General features: G+C 46.0%; 1 protein-coding gene and 1 long non-coding RNA gene across 2 annotated transcripts in view; one reads left to right on the top strand and one right to left on the bottom strand.

Annotated features, from left to right (window-relative positions):
• Positions 1 to 17,542, bottom strand: part of fras1 (Fraser extracellular matrix complex subunit 1) — a 107,126-nt gene extending 89,584 nt beyond the window's left edge. Inside the window, exons 1-2 of the mRNA XM_057032136.1 lie at positions 17,295 to 17,542; positions 13,828 to 13,859 (exon numbers count right to left, since the gene is read on the bottom strand). Of these exons, the coding sequence (XP_056888116.1) occupies positions 13,828 to 13,859; positions 17,295 to 17,382 (120 nt within the window). The 5' untranslated portion in view covers positions 17,383 to 17,542. The remainder of the gene's footprint in view (positions 1 to 13,827; positions 13,860 to 17,294) is intronic.
• On the top strand, positions 17,105 to 18,400 carry LOC130525398 (uncharacterized). The gene is made up of 2 exons (XR_008950480.1): positions 17,105 to 17,276; positions 17,442 to 18,400. It is a non-coding gene; the product is annotated as an uncharacterized LOC130525398 (long non-coding RNA).
• Positions 18,401 to 18,976: the final 576 nt, after the last annotated feature.

Genomic DNA, 18,976 nt, shown 5'->3' with positions numbered 1-18,976 from the left:
GCATTTCTGTCCTCCCTCCTGGTGTCCTTCACTCCCGTTGATGTACTGCGTTAATGCAGCTGGCTGATTTCTGCCCTGCGTGGTTTGTGGAGGTCACGGGGGAGTTTCTTCAAGCGTCCTGGCAGTTATGGCCATCCCAGTCAGGAGGAGCTGAGCCTCCAGAGCAACGGTGGTGATGATGAGAGGCAGTGACCTTATGACCTTCAACCCCCGTGGACAGGAACAATTGCAACCCTGATGTCACTGTGCTTCTCTGTAAAGCGGGAACCTCACATGTCCTTGTTTTTCCCTCCCTCTCTCCCCAGATATAAACAAGCTCAGACAAGACAGCAAAGAGCTAAATGTAAAAATCAAAGTTATTGTAGTGGAATACTGGAATCAAGGCGGAGGCTGCAGGCACGGCGGCGCTCATTAATGTCCCGCCATCATCGGATGCAGTGCAGGAGGGAGTTGCAGCAGCTCAAGCCTCTTAAGGCTAATTTCCAGGAGAAGTCTCGAGGTCATAAGTGCCTCGTCAGAGCTCCAGCTCTTCTTGCTGCTTCAAACTTGCTGCCCTCTGGTCATTTGATTCCCATCAGAGTGCAGGACTTGAAACGGGTACAATGTAATTAAAGCTCTTAAGAAGGAAGAGACACAGTCTTCATAAATTACTGACATGTAAAAACAAATCTGTCCATTAAACTTGCCGATCTCTTTGAGGCTCGATTGATCGTCAACTCTGGCGCCGAAAAGAGACTTTTGAGTCTTCGTACAGCTGAAATTAAAGTTTGATGTGAACGTGAAGACTGAAGAGGAAAAAAGAAACTCAGTTTTTGAAAGTTGTCAGTGTTAAAAAGGAAAAGTGAATAATTCATCAGGAGGGGCTTCCACATACGACACAGCTTCAGAGATGAAACCCTCCTTTTAATCCTTCACACACTCTTGATTCCAGCTTAACATAAAAAAGATTTCTCCACAACAACCCTTAAGTAAGTTAATTAAATGCTGTAAAAACCATCATCCGATCAGCTTCCAGCAACCGTTCCTGCAAGAACAGTCCATCGTTGTCGCCCCCCTCATAAACCAAGGGATGGAGACACGTGCACATAACTGCTCACAAGCACACTAATCTGCTCTGTTATGGCAGCGAGACGTTCATGCATATCGGACAAACGTGTCACGGTAACTTTATGAAGGCAAAAATTTTGATTTAAAAAAGAAAAATGTCCTCCTACAGTGTGAAGTCCTGGGGGTGGGGGGGGGGGGGGGGGTGGTGGTGGTGGGGGGGGGTAATCTGAGTACAGAATCACACAAACAAAACAATTAATGCAACAAAAGCTACTGCCGTTGCTTCAGTGGTCTGTTGCTGCTGAGGTAATAATGAATCAGATAACCAACAGAGAAGTTACCTTTACTCTTCTAAAGTAGATATGATGCCATAAACAAGACCAAAATAAAACTGTTTTTCTGACTTGCTACTCATTACACTTCTATTTCAGAGACTATTTTTACTGCTGAATTGTTCCCTTGGTGTTGGTGTTGTACCAGTTCACATGTAACCCGCCCCCCATTCGCGCTGCCTCACTAATCAGCCCACATGACCTTCAGGGCGGCCCAGTATGTGACAAAGACTGCAACTTTAAGAAACTCTGAGCCACAGGACATTTTAATCTGACAGCTAAACCATTACTGCCCTGTATCAAGTCCCAGTTGTGTGAAAAGGAAACGACGAATGTCCTTCACAACCACCTCCTTCCCCAGCCTCCAACCAGCTTCTGCTGCACTCAATAAAAGCCAAGGCTGCCCCAGTTTCACCTGTTCCATTCAACTAGTCTTTTGTGTGAACTGAACTGTGTCAACAGGGGCCTTTCCAGAGGTCACAGGGGGCAGTTTCTTAGTAGGCGGCTTTAAAACCTGAACTGTGAGCACTGACGCACAGCTGAAACGTGCTGCATGAACACGGGGGAGCATCTGTTGAGACAAGTGTGACAACGAAATTGTGTTAAAAAAAAAACGTTTTTCTTTTCCACTCTGCAGTTAAAATCTTATGAGATAAATAAGATAAATATATCTCTTTTTATTAATGCTGTGTACAAGAACAATTATGCTAATGCATATCATTTTCACTCATTATTCCACGAGTCTATGAAGCAGTCAGAATAAAGCAGGTGGAAACTAATCAAAATCTGTCTGCCTGGGAATAATTTCAAAGACTGAGGGATATGTTTTTTACATTGAGGATCATTCCGTCTCGGTTCTTCTCAACCCACAGGGAAAGAAAGACAATTACACACCTGCATTTGTAAGTTGTGTAAGTCCCAAATTTTGCTAATGTCTTCCCTGTGGATGGATTCACCTGCAGACTGCTGATAGAAGTGTCCTAAAGGAATCATTAGGGGATTAAAAAAAAAAAAGAGAATCAGAGGCCAAAAATATGTGATGCGAGAGAGGAAGAATTGGAATCTCTGCCAAATTCCTGTAGAACTACAAGAGCTTTCTGGTACGTCTCTTCCAAACTGCTGCAATTTTTTAAATAAACACATCAGCATCTGATGAGAAAAGAGCAAGTTCCTTTGAAATAACATCCACCAACAGCAGCTCCGGCTCATCGCCTGTGACGAAGCATTCAAAGACCTTGGAAAGCTGGGATGTTGGAATAGCAAACATCTTTTTGAGCTCTCAACATTTCAGAGTCTAATGACTTTTCCCGTATGCGTTTTTGTCCACACTGTGAAGCAGATGAGGGTGGATGAGGCCGTCCTTACACCCAGAAAGTAAATGCTGGGAAAAACTGTCAAAGGGGCACAGAAAATAAGTCATTACAAATCTAACATGCATTCGTGACTTTTCTCTTTCCCAGACGTAACCCACGGCAACAAGAGGACACCGCTGCGCCCGTGTACCTGAAAGACTGCAGTCGGTCTCTCATTCAGACCATTATCGGCAGGATCAATACGTCTTTCCAACAATCGATCGGCAACAATAGTTACTGTGTAGACGTCTCAGTGGCCTATCGGTGGTCTACTTGACCTTGGACCACCACCCCCTCCTCTCAACTCACGACTCTCTGCAGCATAGTGCTCATTGCTGAGATGAGCACGTCCGCTCTCCTGATGACAGATGCATTGAGGACTCGGCTTCTCCTTTTTTCCAGGTTGTGCGCCTTACCTTGTTTTGTTTAACGACCGTTCCCTCACAAATTACAGTGGAGCCAACTTCACTGACAGATGTAGATCATTGTGTCGCTGCCGCCGCAGTAATTGCTGCTTTAATGTGGGGGGGGGGGGGGGGAATGGCTGTTTGTAGAGCAGCTTTTCATTATAAAATATCTGGACCTTTACAGGAAATGAAATGAAATGGGATCAGGACATGTTGTGTAATACAGCAGAAGCTAGCAAATGTGCACCATTGTTGCAGAAAGACAGCAGAAAAAAATCAATTTAGCCTCAGACCTCAACATGCTGATACTGAGCCCCCCAGGAGGGTCTTCAATAGTTTAGTTAAGCACCGACATCAGCTGGACTGATGTGCACTTAGCAACACCCCCAAGAAGGGCTCAGCCGCAAAAAGATGGAACACAGGGAACAATTTTTAAATGAGCACTCAAACGATGACTTTATTTAAGGGCTTTTAGGCCGGGCTGATCGATAGGTCGGTGCAGCAATAAAAAGAAAACAATTTCAGAATTCATTAATAATTCAAGACTTAGGTAGAGGTGGGTGAGAGGGTGGAACGGCGTGGTTCTGGAGTTCTCGGGTCTCTGAGCCTAGAAAGAGAGTGAGGAAGAGGCCGCGGGAAGCCACGAGGTTGTGTTTACCTTTTTATACTAATTGTTAAAGGATGGAGGGTCTGCAGGGCTGGAGAGACTCCAGGAGGAACGGAGAGCGCTGCGCTATTTCCAGCAAAACAAGATAAAGAACACCCACCTCTCGGTGCCCTCATAAGAGAGACGAGGGGTCCCAGGTGCCAGTAATTGCCTGCAATTATTGTCCCTCTGGTTTAATTGGAGGCTTTTTAAACCCCAAAACAGAACCTCAGCATCCCACTTGAAATCATGAACATTTCTCCATGCAAACTATACGATCTGCACCAGCAGCCCGCTAAAATGAGCGTTAATTTATCGTCTGGTGGGAAACAAATCATTTTTACAGTCCTACAGAGGCAGAGGCTGTAAAATTTACAAGATACCCTGTAATAAGGCAAATATTTTTACAGTGCAGGGAATACAGCTGCAGGAGAGGTGTGCTAGCCTCTCATTTGGGGAGTTACTCATCCCATGTTGTTGAGCCATCACTCACAGTGATACGGGTAGTTGCGGCAGTCCATTCAGGTATTTTACAAATGCCTTCCTGCGTAAGGCTGGTTATATGTTTTCTGAACGGCTGCAGATGTTCCCATGATGACCACATTCCTGCAAACTACAGCACTTTACCATCAGTGTGGGAGACTTTAGCTCTTTGCATTTGTCAAATGGAAAACATCACAAACCACACTGGTGGGTGAACTGTTGTGTTCATTTCTGCGTGAGTAAGCAACAAAGTGGTTCAAATACAGAGCCCTGGGGCTCTCGGGACACCTTTAGGAGGAAGCAACAATTGAAGAGTTGAAACCTTATATTTTCCTCCATTTGGTGCCCTTTCCATCCAGATTTCTTACACCAGCGCCTGTGGGGGTCAGGGTCCACACAGCTTAACTGGTCTGTTTTATTCCACAGCTCAGATCTGCATGACTGAATGAAAGGATTTTTTCCAACTGTTCATTAAGAAGGTTCTTCGGGAGGGCCATGCTCTGACAAATCTGCCATTTTGACAACATGGTCCTGGGGTGTCACCAAATGAAAGCCCTCATGCAACAGGTCCCTGAACTTGATTAACATCGAACCCTAATCCCTAACCCCCTCGTGCTGCCCAGGCTTTGTTTACTTGTTCTGGCTCTGACACCCCTCCATGCGGGGGGCAAACAAACCCCCAGTAAAATTCCAACAGCCCAACAAAGCAGAGCTGCTCTGGCTGCTGACTTAGCTGTGGAGCAACAACAGGAGAAGAAAATGCGACTTTCTCCTTATTGCATGAATGTTGCCATAAGAGCAAAACTGTCTAGTTAACGGGAGATCGTCTGATGTTTCCTACCATGAATCAGGGTTAACAAATTAAAGTGGCCTCCTTGTGTTAAGCAGATCATCAAACATTTATCCTCTGCTCCGAGATAAATGTGCGCGCCGTTTCTGCTGTTCCAGCCAGCGAAAAAGACACTCCTTCGGGATCTGTCGGCCAAGCTCAAGGTGTCTGCGAACAAAGTCCTCCTGAACAACACCACTCAGTTTGAAAGGAATTTTAAAAATGTCGCCTTTTGTTGGCGAGGCCATCAGGCCCTTTACAGCCTGGGACAGGGACACAGGAAGACCTTTACAAACGTTCAACATCCTCATTCGGCCTCGCTACGATGGTAACAAGCAAGTGGCAGGGAACAAACGCAGGGGGCAAATACAGGGGGCAAACACAGGGGGAAAAGGGCTTTTACTTTAAAACTGGGTGCATCTGTGCGAAGTCATGAGGAAAGGTTTCTCAAGGAACTTTAAATCCACCCTTGAATGTCTTTGTCGCTCAGTACTGAACTAATTAGAACGTTTGGAGGGCTCCGGGCCTCATATTAGGCCAAACTCTGTCACCAGTTCCGATCCCAGGCGAAACTAAAAAGGGACAAAAGCTTGTCTTTAGCTCCGACTGGCCTGTAATGAAACATGTCAAGGCCTGTTTCTGCTCTAACCAGAGGGCAAAGATCGCTTTGACAGATGAGAGAACATCAGTTTTACCTTGACTGCCTCCAGTTTAGGTAAGACAAATTAGTCGTAAGTGTCTCAACGCCACATCCAGAGCTGGTTGACTAAAGAAGTTTTTATGACAGATGTGGGGACTGTAAATCAGACTGTGGTGACCTGCTGAACTTGGTGACAGGATGTGAGCATGGCTGGGACAGACGATGTTAAGTTTACCTGCCAAAGCAGACAATATAGCACTGGATTGAATCGTCCACTTCAAACACAACCTGTGGAGTAAAAAGGATCAACCCAGCCTTCCACTTTGTGACCCCTCTGTTGAAATCTACCAGGTCGGGAGCCGAACTCTGAGTAATCCCAGACTCTGGTGGGGTCAAAAGAAACGGGTCTTTGTTTTCAACCATAGGAGGTGCCAAGGTAATGAGGGGAAATGAAGTCATCGACAGCCTTGGATTAGCTTCCAACAAGTTACCCTGAGGCGAACATCCACATCAGACTGTCATCATCTGTTTTATCTTAGGCTGCTATTCCACCAGGCTCAAGGTTAAGAGTACCAGGTAATGAGCGACAGCAATCACGCGACACTCCTACAAACGTCTCTGGCAATCTGGAGCAGCGATATGCAGCTCCACTTAAATCTCAGGGAATATTATGCTCTTCTCCTGTCAAAACAGTGAGATGAGAGGCAGAATGAGAAAAAGAGATGTCTGATCATCCCTTCAAATCAGGGAGAGGCGTGCTTTGCACACAAATCCTGGCTCTTGTTTTAGCATGTGACTGGATTCCGAATCCTCTCACACGCCATTTAAAAAGGTTGATTTCACAGCAGCAAGTAAAAACTCCATTGAGATTCTTGAAAACAGATACCTGCAGGTTAAGTGTGGTGTTTTCTCATCAACATAACACCTGAGAACAGAGGAACATGTAATGGGTCTTTAGTGCAGCAGCAAAACAAACGGCAATTAGCACCTTTGACTGCTTCTAAACAAGAGGGGCAATTAGGTCAAATGGTTAATAATGTGCCAATCTCAACACAGTGAACAGAAACCAGCCAGATTTGCTATGGTACCAAAGCTAAAGCTAGGATAGCACTGTTGGGCTTAACGTGCTCTGGATCAAAGTAACAGGCTCCTGACAGCGGAGGAAAATGAGGACAAACAGGACAACGAGGAGATGGACATCTTCTCTCACCTCTGAGTCAATCCTGCTGCTGATATTTACTGATCTCACTGTGGGGGGTGAAGGAGACCCATGGAGAAGGTTACATGAAACCTGCCCTGGTTCTCAACCAGCAGGACCACAGGGAGAGGCGTTCGGATCAGACAGGGGAGATCGGTGTTAAGCCGAGCTAAAAACAGCTTCAAGGCTGTTAAATTAAAGATAAATTAGTAGAGACCAGCATTTATTTTGACCAGTCCAACTTTGTGGTCTGGAATAAATAATGGGTAAATCTGGGCTAAATTATGTGTACTGACAACCTTGATTTTATTGTGGCTTGAAAATTTAAACCTAAATCTAAATTACAAATTCCCAGCATAAATAAAGGACCTTATATCTTATACATGCCAGACTGGGCCAATGTTGAACTACTCTGGTTTTTCCTGCAGATTTTCAAGGATACAGGAGGGAAACATGGACAAACTGGAGAGAGATGTGTGTGGATGGGAAGTGTGTGCGCTGCATTGCATGTGTGAATATGGTCCTCAGAGCCAGCGGGGACGAAGGCTCATCTTCAGTTTTTCTCTCCTTCAGGCATCAGAGAGGAAACTGGAGCAATAAAGACAAACCAGGGCTGCTGTTTACAGATAAGAAGCAAACCCTCCTGGATGGTGAGCCGGGGATCAAAAACCCTGAATGAAGTGAGAGACAAAAGACTGAGGACCTCCCAGACTTTTGGTGATGAAACTGTCAAACCCACCAACCCTCAGGGTTCTGTGGAGGGGTGAGGGGGTGGAAGGGTGAGGGGGGCTGACAAGAGAGGAGCTGCAAACTTGTTTGTTTGCCCATTAGTCCCGCGACAGGATGTTTAACAAAGGTCGCGACGCTTCACTCAGAGCCTCCGTGGCTCCGTATGTCTGCAGAGAGCTGGTGTGGGAAAAGGGCTTAGTTCCAGTCAGGGGAGCGTGGCGGGGACTCATTTAGCCCAGCAGCACTGCAGAGTTGTGGACCAGTAATGCCAAATAGAGGGGCCCCTGAGGGGGCCCTTACGCACATGTAAGACGGGAAAAAAACTGGAATGAAAGCTTTTTAATCAAAGCATCCGAACCTGTCTGAGCTTAGAGACATAATTTATGGCCTTGAAATATTCTCTTCAATCATTTTAGGTCAGTAGACGGAGGATTACTGTCAGTGCACATGGCCCAGGCTGTACGTTAGCCCCTCCGCTGCTACTGTGCGTGTTTACATGAAGCCAATTCTGCCATGATACGCATACTGAACTACAGAAGCTGCAGCGTAAGCAGGTCTGGCAGCTTCTCAGATGACACCACGGATTCTTCCACAGCTCTTAACTCATCGACCCAAACAGGCAGCAGAGTCCTTCACATAGTGATTCATTTACCAGCATCAGTTAAACCTGTTTTCTTAGTAAAGAACTAAAAAAAGGTACAATCAGATAGATGCAGCCTTGTTCAGCTCTGCGCATTAACATGCTTTTCTATTTAACCTTGAATGGAACAAATGTAACGATGCACTGCTAACAGTGGATTAAAATGGTAGATATACATTATTTGATCAGTTTTCTTAGTATTTGGCTTGCATTTTAACAAATTCTAACTTGTAGAGTCTCACTGAATGAATCTCAAGGTGCCTGGAAGTTTAATTCTTCCGTGCAATCTAAACCAACTTTGGCTATGGACATGAAAATAAAGCAATCCTGCTCCTGCGCTGCACTTTGAGTGTCTCCCATGAGCCAAACAAATGGGAAACCGCTGCTGCGGCTCAAACGTACGATAAGAATCGAGATGCAGGATGCAGTTTAACTATAAAAGCATCTTGAAAAGAGTCGGCAGTGTCGGCACTTCACAGCCCAGGGCCACTTAATAATTCAGATCTGGTAGAGCTGCAAATGGCAAGTCCTAAAATGATCTATTTCTGTGTGTCCTGGTCCACAGTGCCTCTGAAAAGGCCCCGTTCCCGTCACGGCAGCACACACAGGCTTTATTATGCTTCATCACGTGGGGAGCACCGCACATCACGATCAAAGACATACATGAGGAGACGTGGCTGTGCAGGGCTCGATCTGGCGATGAAGGTGACACCGGCAAACTGGGACTAAACGGTCATCTTTGGGGAAAACTACATGGCAACATCAAAGTGGCCCTATTGACCTTTACAAGATTTAAAAAAAATGTCACTGGTGAAGGCGGTGCTGTTGAATTACGCTGTTCACAATCATCCTGCTTATGACTTAAAATATGTGCGTCTGCCCACTTCCGAGGCTTGAAAAGGCAAGTTGAGACTTCTTCAAACCCCAGACGCCTGCATGCATGAAGACGACGCCGCGCTCTGCAAATCTTCTCCCCTGAAAACATTTAAAGTCAAATAAGAATCCTATTTCAGGCTGAAACAGGAAACTGCTGACATAGGCAGTAATTTTTTTGGTTTGGTTTTTTTATGGCCTTTAAGTCTCTTGCATAAAGTTTCAGGATTCCAGCTGGTTTCAGCCTCAAAGACTGGAAGTCTCACCCGTCTCGGGGTTCTCACAAGGGACAAAAGGTCCAATATAACTTCCCCTCTGATCACAGAGCGGAACCGACGGCTGAACTACCAGCAGAAGCCACGGACGAATAATCACCCCAGCTTGAGTGTTAATCCACCGAGGGGCCTCGGAGAGCGCAGTAATACACTGATCTACCCGGCGTGTTCAGAGCAAATGAAGCCAGATCCTGTTAGAGCCGTTAATGTCATACTTCACCACCAAACCCCAACAGGCACATAGATGGATATGCACGTCCACGCTGAGGATATTATCCCTCGGCAGAGAGGAAGTCGGAGATAGACTCTCTTAAGAGCACTCAGTGCGCCCCTCTTAACTACACCTGACTTTTAATTCCAGTTTTGAGTTGATGTTCTTCCATGGCAAACTTCCTCTAGTCACCAGACTGAAGTTGTGAATGTATCAGGCAGCAGCAGAAGACAGATGCACTGCTGAGATTGTTTTTCTGACAGTGCCTGGAATCTATATGCATAAAAGGCCCTGTGCTGCTTTTATAAATTAAATGTTTTTCAGTGTAAAAATGATGAAAATTAAATGCAAATGATGTAAAAAACAATGTAAAAATTTTAAATTCTGTATGAAGTGAAAGTGGTCTCGTTCCAGCGAAGGCCGACACGATTTATGGAGCTATTTGGCTCTTCGGATGGAAACAACAAACACTGGAAATCACCACAAACGCAGCATCACTGTTATGAATCATGATGGCAACATCAGGGATGGTCCTTAGCAGCAGGTCCTGGATCATCAAGATGTAGAGGTCAAATGAGCGCAGCGCAGAGAGGACAATCTGGAATGGTGTGATATAGGAAGAAGTACAGAGAATTTCCCTGAAGATGACAATGTGACTCTTCTGGAGAGGAAAAGTCAGAGAAACGATCCTGGACCTAAACAGGAAATGGGCTGTTCACACCTAAACATGGCGGAAAAATGAATGAAGCAGATAAAAACGTTTAGCTTTTATTAAGAGCAGTATAGAAAGGTGCTGAATATTAATAAAACCAGTGCAAAACATCACCTTTGTTTTCTTAATTTCACCATCAAAACATGAGTGTGTTAAAGTGTTATCAGGACCAGGTCTGAAGAAGAACTTAAGTTAAATATTTAACCACTGTTCTACTTCAACGTGCCGGCTATGCCAGTGATCGTCGCCAGGGCAACCGTCGCGGTAAACTGAATATAAACACATGAAAAACCAGACGCAACAACTCCAGTTACACAATCACAGTGGAGCTGTAGGATGCCTTATAAAGTTTGTTGAGCTCTTGAAATACTGAAATAATTAGCATCAGAAGTTCTTCACTGTTCTATTTTTGGGTTGAGATGCTCATAGTGGGAGAAACCGACTCTGAATCTGTCCTGAATAAGAAATAAAAGACTTTCAAGATGTGACTTTAGCAGTTACTGCATATTTTGTTATCCAGCCTGACAGATTTATGACAGATTTATGGCATCTTTGAGGGAGCAGGCGCACCATTGATTGGACCAGGTAAATCCAGGTTAAATCCCAGCTCTGCCCTCTTTGTAAACACTAGAGTCCCTGCCAAGTGCACACCACCAGTGGCGTTATTGTCGCGTAAGCCTATATTTTGATTCCTACAAAAACGGTGACTTGCAATGGCAGGAATTTGGGCCTCGAGGGGCAGGTGATATATTTGGACCTGGTGCTGCATGTTGCCGGGCCCTGCCGGCCCTCTCTGCTGCTGTATTCCAGGAGCATGTCAGGCCTGCTGGCACACTCCAGGCTAAATGTCTGTGTAAATTCTCAGTCATCCAGGTCATTGTATCCAAGGTAGTTTGAAAACTACCTTGGACTCCAGGCTAAAATAATCCAGGGTTATTTAAATCTGCCGCTGTCAACTCAGTGGCCTGCAGGGTGGGAGAGGAGCACGGACGCAGAAACATCTGCTCCAGCGCTTCCACATGTTTGTTCATTTCCATTTTTCCATCACCCCCTCGAGACGTTTTGCACCGATACCATAACGTAGGGATCATTTCTATGACAGCGGTGCATTTTCAGCCTCATCGCCACACTCGGCCGTGTCGGGTACGTGGGACATCCCAGCTGATGAACCGGGAATATGCGGGATTGCCCGAGGCTGATGTTACTGAGGCCCTCTTCACACCCGGAAGACGCCGAGTCCTCCGAGTACAACCTCCCCCACGTCTGATCCGACCCATATGAGGCTGGGAGACAGCTGACTGTTGAATAATTTAGGGGGGAGGCAGCGGTCGGATCTCCCAGATGACACATCAGGAGGAACTGAAGCGGCGAGAAGGTCGGATCAATCTGAACCGCTTCAGCCGTGGGAACCTGGACTCACCTCTGGGAAAATGTGCGGACGTGCTCTGCTGCTTTTAATCCGGTCGACAAGTTCCCCCAAAGGCTTTTTCATTAGCAGGAGTTTAGTTCTACTAGCGCAGCATTGGAATAAACTATGTATAATTTTAAACGACTCGATCACTTTGTCTCCGACAGCAGATTTTTATGTTGATAGAATGACATTAGGAGACCAAAAATATGCAGTTTTAGTCTGTGCAAGAACCTTCAAGGTTTTCCAAAATTTTCCAGAGAAGATAGTCAAGCTGGAAATATTTTTAATTAAAAAGTGTATATAAATCAAAGAAAAGCATCAATCTGATGCATCACAATGCTGCAAGCTGCACTTATTTCATTTAAAAATTAGCCAACTGGTGAGCTTTACTGGTTATACTCCGTTTCACCCAATTAGAGAAGCAATCAGGCTTTTAAAAAAAGATCTATCTCTTTCCCACATGGCGAGGAAAATGGCGGTCTAATTAATTACAGGTATTGGATCTATAATGCCTGAAAAAGCTGCAGAGTAAAACATTATCGTCACAACTGTGCAGAGATCTCTAGAAGGGATGCACCACAATCACATAAACAAACACGTGAACTTAATTACTTTAACTGGGCCAGTCTGCAGAAACCAGTCTCTCATCCTGCACTGTTGCTCTTTCGTGAGTTTTGTCATTTAGGCTTGGAAAACCATCACTGTGACACACGGTCATGCTCTGACTGAGCTACTGTCAGGAGCGAGCGTCAATCAAAGTAGGAACAAAAGAAGATAAAATCTGTAACAAGAAAGAGGATTCTGTTGATGTGTGTCTGTGGAAGGGGGGGGGCACAGAGAGGCCTGCAGGCTTCTACTGTGACCTGCACTTTAATTTTGCTGATGTCTTTTATCCCATTTGTTCCCATCCAACCTGCGTTCCAGGTGTTGGAGGGGAACGTCTTCACTTTGAACTCCAGAAAACTCTTTTCCCCGAGTGTGTTCAAACATGCCGGGACGTCCCACCCGGGTTCCTGCCCTCTGCTTTTCCCCCAATAACCCCCCCTTTCCCTGAGATGAGGCGTCTGTCTCCATCAATTATCCCTCAGCAGGGGAAAAGTTCCACGGGAAGACAGGAAGTGTGCTGCATTTACAGGATTGAAGGTAGTTGCGTGTTGCTGCTCACTCGTAACTGTAATTGTGTTAAAGCCGCAGCAGGAACAGAGCGAAAGATCATCATTATTCTGTCTCAACCCCACCATTTGAACTGTGGGAGCCCTGTTTAACACTTTTTAAGAGGAATTACCAGTTGTTGCAAGTACTGGTGTTTGGTGCTGGCTACAAAACTCAGAGAGACGTAATTTGCAGATCCCAGTTCTGAGTCAAACAGATTTCAAAGTTAAAGAGCAGAAATTGGGTTAAACCGTATAAAAACTCTGGATAAATAAAGTTGGAAAAGGTGCAAGTAGAGCCCCGATTAGCTGAATTCAGATCCGTCTGATTCAAGCACAAGGTGATAAATCGAGTTAATTTTAGTTTTTATAGTTTTGAGCAGGAAAATTACCTTCAGACTTTTGAAAAATTCTTTTCTCTTCACAGCCTGAGAGCTGAATCTCAACTGTGTAGAGGGCAAGATGTCTCTGACCAAACTCCTGGGGGTTTGCCAAAACCCAGTATAGCCACTGAAATAACCCCCCTCCCACAGAGGAGACTCGTATCTAAGAGCCGGCGCGCTGAGAAGCGTCTCCTCTGCCGCCCAGCGGCATCATGCTCTCTCATTGCCATTATCATCCACAAAGTCAGTATGAGACCATGCATTATAGATGAGACACGTCTTCTCTGCCTCAGACAAAAGAGGCTGCGCAGCAATCCCTGCTGCTAATGCAAGCGCGTTTTACCACCTCTCGTTTCACATACACACACTTAATGGCGTCAGCTGTCAGTCACGCTAACCTGTTAATGTCCCCAGTGAATAAAACATGAGCAAATACTCAGACATTACAGACACACAGAGGTGATATCCCGAGCCGAGCGGGAGGGAGACAAAGAGCGACGGCGCCTACCTGATGCAGCGATCCCTCGTAGACACAAACTCCTGCAGAGACACGGAACACAGAGTCAGGAATATTTGCATTAGGACCTTGTCGGGACCAAACATCTGGATGTGCGACCGAACCCGGCGTTTGCCAGGGATTATGCTAATCTCTTCCTGCAGACTCCGGGGGGGTCAGACCGTAGAGACAAAGGTCAGGGAATCAATCCCGTCCACACATTCAGACGTGGCTTCCTGGAAGTCCTGAGTGTCACGTCTGTCAGAGTGCAATGTCAAAATGGTCGATGCGTCACTATCGGGCAGAAAAAGGCTCAATCCCAGAGGGACAAGATCCAACTCCTGATGCATCACTGATCATATATGTGATTATATTACACCCCCCCATTAAACATGGGCTGCTGTCAGTCTTCCTGATTTGAAACCTGACACTGGAACCTCCATTAGACCAGTACACTCTTCTTAACGATGAATATTTGAAAACTTTTGGAGTCTCGGCTAGAGACAATCAGCATGCGACTGTTCTTAAGTCACTGCATGAAAAACTGGCCCGGTACCAACACTAGTGGCTGAATATTCAGTTCTAAAACCACGTTATTTGCACTGAAGCCATAAAAACAGTGTCATCAAGCCACCCCACTGAGCCATTTTATATAACAAACTGGCAGACTGCAATTAAAGGGAGGTAAAACAGCAGCAGCATCGGGTCGGGAGATGAGCCGCGCTTTATAAATAATGGAGTAACATTGCAGTAACAGTCATATACAATTCATGTTTCAATCTCATCCTCTGCTTGTCGGCGAGGATCGCATCTGAAATGTACAATTTAGATATTGTACACAACTAAACACGCGACCAAGGATAAATCAGTACCTGGGTGATTCCACGCCAACAGGGGGCGCTGTTTTATCCACAGCTTTCATAAGTGAAAGCTGTAATTCCAACCAATGACACTTATTGGACAACTCTGGGGAGGCGAACGTAAATAAAGTCAGCCTGATTAAAATTCTATTAAAACATCCAAGCTCGCTCCACTTTAATGAATTGCTATTTATGGCGTTCCAGTGCCAGCAGTCAGCTAATAGACTGTGTTTGTGCTGACTGTGTGTGTCTGTGCATCACTTCTCTTCATACAACTCTGACAGTCAGGCAGCATGATCCTGCTTATTAACTGAATCTAAAGTCAGTTTCAATCAGATGTTCTTGTGGCGATGCTCCCACAGACAACTGTTGACTTCCTGCTTCCCAACAGGAGATGCCATTTACGGTGACACTATCAATAAATCCCGGCGTTAGCCAGCACATTTGGCCAAGACAATTAGGTATGCAATCACCTAATGTGACGCAACCTTTAAATTTAGATCCCAGCGTAGCTTGTGCTCCTTCTAAATTCAAGCATTTGTCCAAGTGTCCACCACTAACAGTTGCCCCGCGGGGTTCTTTAAATCCAGGCTCCAGTAAATCACCTTTAGAATAAAGCACCAGGATGCTAATGATTACCTATGCTCATGGAAACAGACGGATGGGTAAAGACGTGCCTTCATCCCGCCGTTTGCACAGGGCCTCACACAACCGGAGAAACCTGACACACCTCCGGGGAAATGAAGAGTGAGAGGTAAACACTGACCACAACAGCTCTCCTCCACCTAACAAGAGCAGTCCGATAGCTGCAGATGTGCTCTCAAGGACGCCCAGGAGCCAATCTGATTAGCAGGCGGCTTGATGATGTTGCCTTGTTATCTCTCTGTGTGGGAGAAAGGCTGCACTGTGAAGTCTAATCCAACCGTTTAATCTGCTCGTCTGCAGCTCTCCAAAGGAAAAAAACATCCTTTTAACATATATTAAAACTTTGCCTGATTTTGAAGTCCAACTCATCAAAAGATGATTTGGTTACTGTATCTCGTTATAATGCCAGCATGTCTTCACTGTTCCGTTCTCTTGTCGTACGCAGCGGTGAGATTTACGCCTTCTAACCGCAGTAATCCACTTTTGAGGACACGCATGGAAGCCAAGCACGGTGGGTTTTAGTTAACATGCTGGTTTGATGAAAATGTGTCAGGCCCATAAAGATCCCCACGTTTCTGGGGTTTATAGTTGAAAATAGATGATGTGGTGGTGCCACTTGGAAATCTTGGGTAATTCATCCTGCGTATTTACAAATGCATGATGGGTTTCTTTCAAAGGGGGCCTGAGGGAGAGTCCAACCTTTCTTTGGAACCAGCAGAACAGAACGAAACTGCAACTAAAACCTTGTTTTTAGATAAGCTACAAGGAATTTTTCAAAATCTAAAAACTCTAAACTTCTTTTTGCCCCAGAGAACAATAGTGACACCAACAAGACTCAGTTCGGATTTGTTCAGCCTTGGTGGGAAAAAAGAAACACCGAAGAGAATAAGGTCCAAAGTGAAGTAACATTTTGCTAATCAATCTTTTCAACGCAATGAAATAACAGTGTTGTCATGGCGATATCTCAAGTCGGTCAGAGTTTGGGGCTTGGAGGCTTGAGAAGCTTTGAATGATCAGAGATTCTGCAGAGAATCAAGAAGTGTTCATGCTGATGACGAAAACAGAGTCTGAGCAGCTCAGGACTCAGGTATCACCAAAACATCCGTTCTGAGGAGGCGTCGATGGAGAATCCTTCTGTGGTGGGTTCGTGCTTACAGCAGCGGCCACACTCCTCCTCGCCTGCTTCTCTTCCATGAAGTTAACATGCAAAACTCCACTCCTGAACTGCCCCCGTCATATTTTCACCTTTCTAAAGACGTTGCCGTGTTGCCACCCCCGACGACTGGAGCTTCTCGAACTCTCAGCTTTATTAGAGGGAGTCTGGAGGTGAACGGAGGCTGTTTAATGGCTTTTCTCAAAAGCTCCAACATGCAAATGGCCCTTCCCCACATACTGTGGGAGTTTGCTATATGACGAATAAAGTGAAAACTGGAAGGGTCAGACAGGTGGGAGCTGCTCTGCTCTAGTTCTGTCAGGATTCTGTGGCTGCGCATGTGGAGGCTTCAAGCAGCTGAGACACATGTATGAATATTTAAAATTTACAGAGGCCACAAGCTCAAGATCAGATTCTTATATGTGCTGCGGAGATGAGAAGGCGGAGATGCACAAGAGCAAAGGCAGGTTCACCTCACAGACTCCTTCACTGCCGGTTTAAGGAGAACAGAATAATCATTCATTCATCAGAATCACTGATTTAGAGGGCACTAAGACTGTCAATCAACAACTATAATCCATCCCCCCTCCTCCAGGGAACTACCTGTTCACCCAGGAGTCCCACTCAGGAAGTTGGGAATAACTTGGTTTTATCACACGAGTCCACGTTCTGCAAGATTTCCGTCTGCTGCCTGACAGATGGAGGAAAAGTAGCCCGAATGGAACTAAATCTCATCGCATTTCAGCTCGGCTGCTGCTCCCTGATAACCCCTGACCTACATAACAGCCCGAACAACTGTTTAAGTAAGAGAAAATACCAACCACGTATCCCTGGGGGGGCAGCGAGGATCACGGCCAATGCGCCAACCAATATCCAGCGACCACCCATGACCACGGCCAAAAGGAGCATTAGATCCAAAATTCCAGCCGGGTTAAATACGCGCGGTGTTTTTGTGCTTATCTCTCTAGATCAAACGGACGCAGCTCTCAATGTGCATGTTTGACGTCCTCCGTGAAGCTAAACAAGCAGGAAAGATCCAGGAATCCAGGAGGAGCAGGCAGGAGCGGCGAGAGCGGGCGGGCGCGCCGGGTCCGAGTCCCGAGCGCTGCGCTCCGTGCTGGAATGCGGCGCAGCACCGAAACCTGGAGAAGTGTCCACCTCCTCCCTCCGCAGCCTGGGAGCTGCCGGCCGAGCACGAAACTCTGGCAGCGAAGGGATCACGGGTGAGGGGATCCGGTCCTCAGCCGCGCAGCAGACGCACCAGCAGCGGGGACGCGTTCAGGCGCGGAGGCTCCTGAGTTGGCCAGTCGGCACTTTCTGCGCTCCGCTTTCAACTCACTTCTTGCGGCGCGGCGGTCTTCCCACCACCCCCCACCCCTCTCCTCGTCTTCCCCACGTCTCCCCGGGAGGACGTCCCACCTCTCCTCTGATGCCCCCACCCCCGCCACCCACCTCACGGGTATCATAATCTCACATGATGGGACTACGATCCTTCGGGGATTAAAACATGAGAGAGATAAATTTGAGGGGTTTTTTGAGCGGAATCCCGGATTTATCCCTTTAATCCCATTCATGGCTGGAAACCATAAATAAAACACCACTATCATCTCTGCGCGGTTCACTGTCACGAATGGACGTTTTATCAAACACTCAGATGCCTGTATCAACTAATGTGGGAGCTCAGATTATTCATGCTTTTATAATTATCTTATTGGTTCCGTATTTTTATCTAGATATTTAATTTTGTGAGCTATGGAAGAGGATATTGGCGTCTGTGGCGCAAGTTAAACTTATTCAAGAGCCTAGAAAATGCAGAGGATTTAATTCCAAAGGAATGTTTTTAGAGAGTTCAAAGTCTCCTACGGGCATCAGTGGCAACTGTTTCACTTGTGTTTCTATAAAGTTTTAGCACTTTCTCGCATGATGATTCTGCGTTTTTCTTGTCTCTGCGGCTGCGGGGGGGTGTTTGGATCGTGTCTGACCGTGTCTGTGGGTCTGTCCGGGGCTGGGATCTTTAATCAGAGGAGTGGGATTCCTCAGGGTCACATGGTTGTAACCCGAGACCCGCTCGTCGCTTTTGTCCTCTTCCCCAAACCCAAGAAGCAGGATCGGTTTTGCCTTCGAACGAGGCTCTTTTCATCCACGGTGGGTTGTAACGAGGGACGGTTCGACGCGGCGGGCTAAATAAAATGAATGAATGAATGAATGAATGAATGAATGAATGAAGTAAACCAGTTGGCCTTCGTGTGCGACAATAACTGATATATTCCTGGAACTCACCACCGTATAATCATTTTGACATTTTCATGTGGAGCCTTGTGATGATTGAATTCTTTGTTCTCGCTTTGATGTTCTGCTTAATAAAGTGGTTAAACAGAGAGGAGGTGTGTTGCCCCCCCCGGGGACAGACAATTCCGCGCGGAACAGATAACATAAATTGGATGTCTCAATATTGGTTGGTGCAATCGTATGGAAAATGCAAAACAAGTATTTTCTTGACTGC

The sequence above is a fragment of the Takifugu flavidus genome, chromosome 5 (genome assembly GCF_003711565.1).
Source record: "Takifugu flavidus isolate HTHZ2018 chromosome 5, ASM371156v2, whole genome shotgun sequence".
Classification (NCBI taxonomy): Eukaryota; Metazoa; Chordata; class Actinopteri; order Tetraodontiformes; family Tetraodontidae; genus Takifugu; species Takifugu flavidus.
Note: the sequence above shows the minus strand (reverse complement) of the source record. Positions and strands in the feature narration are given on the sequence as shown.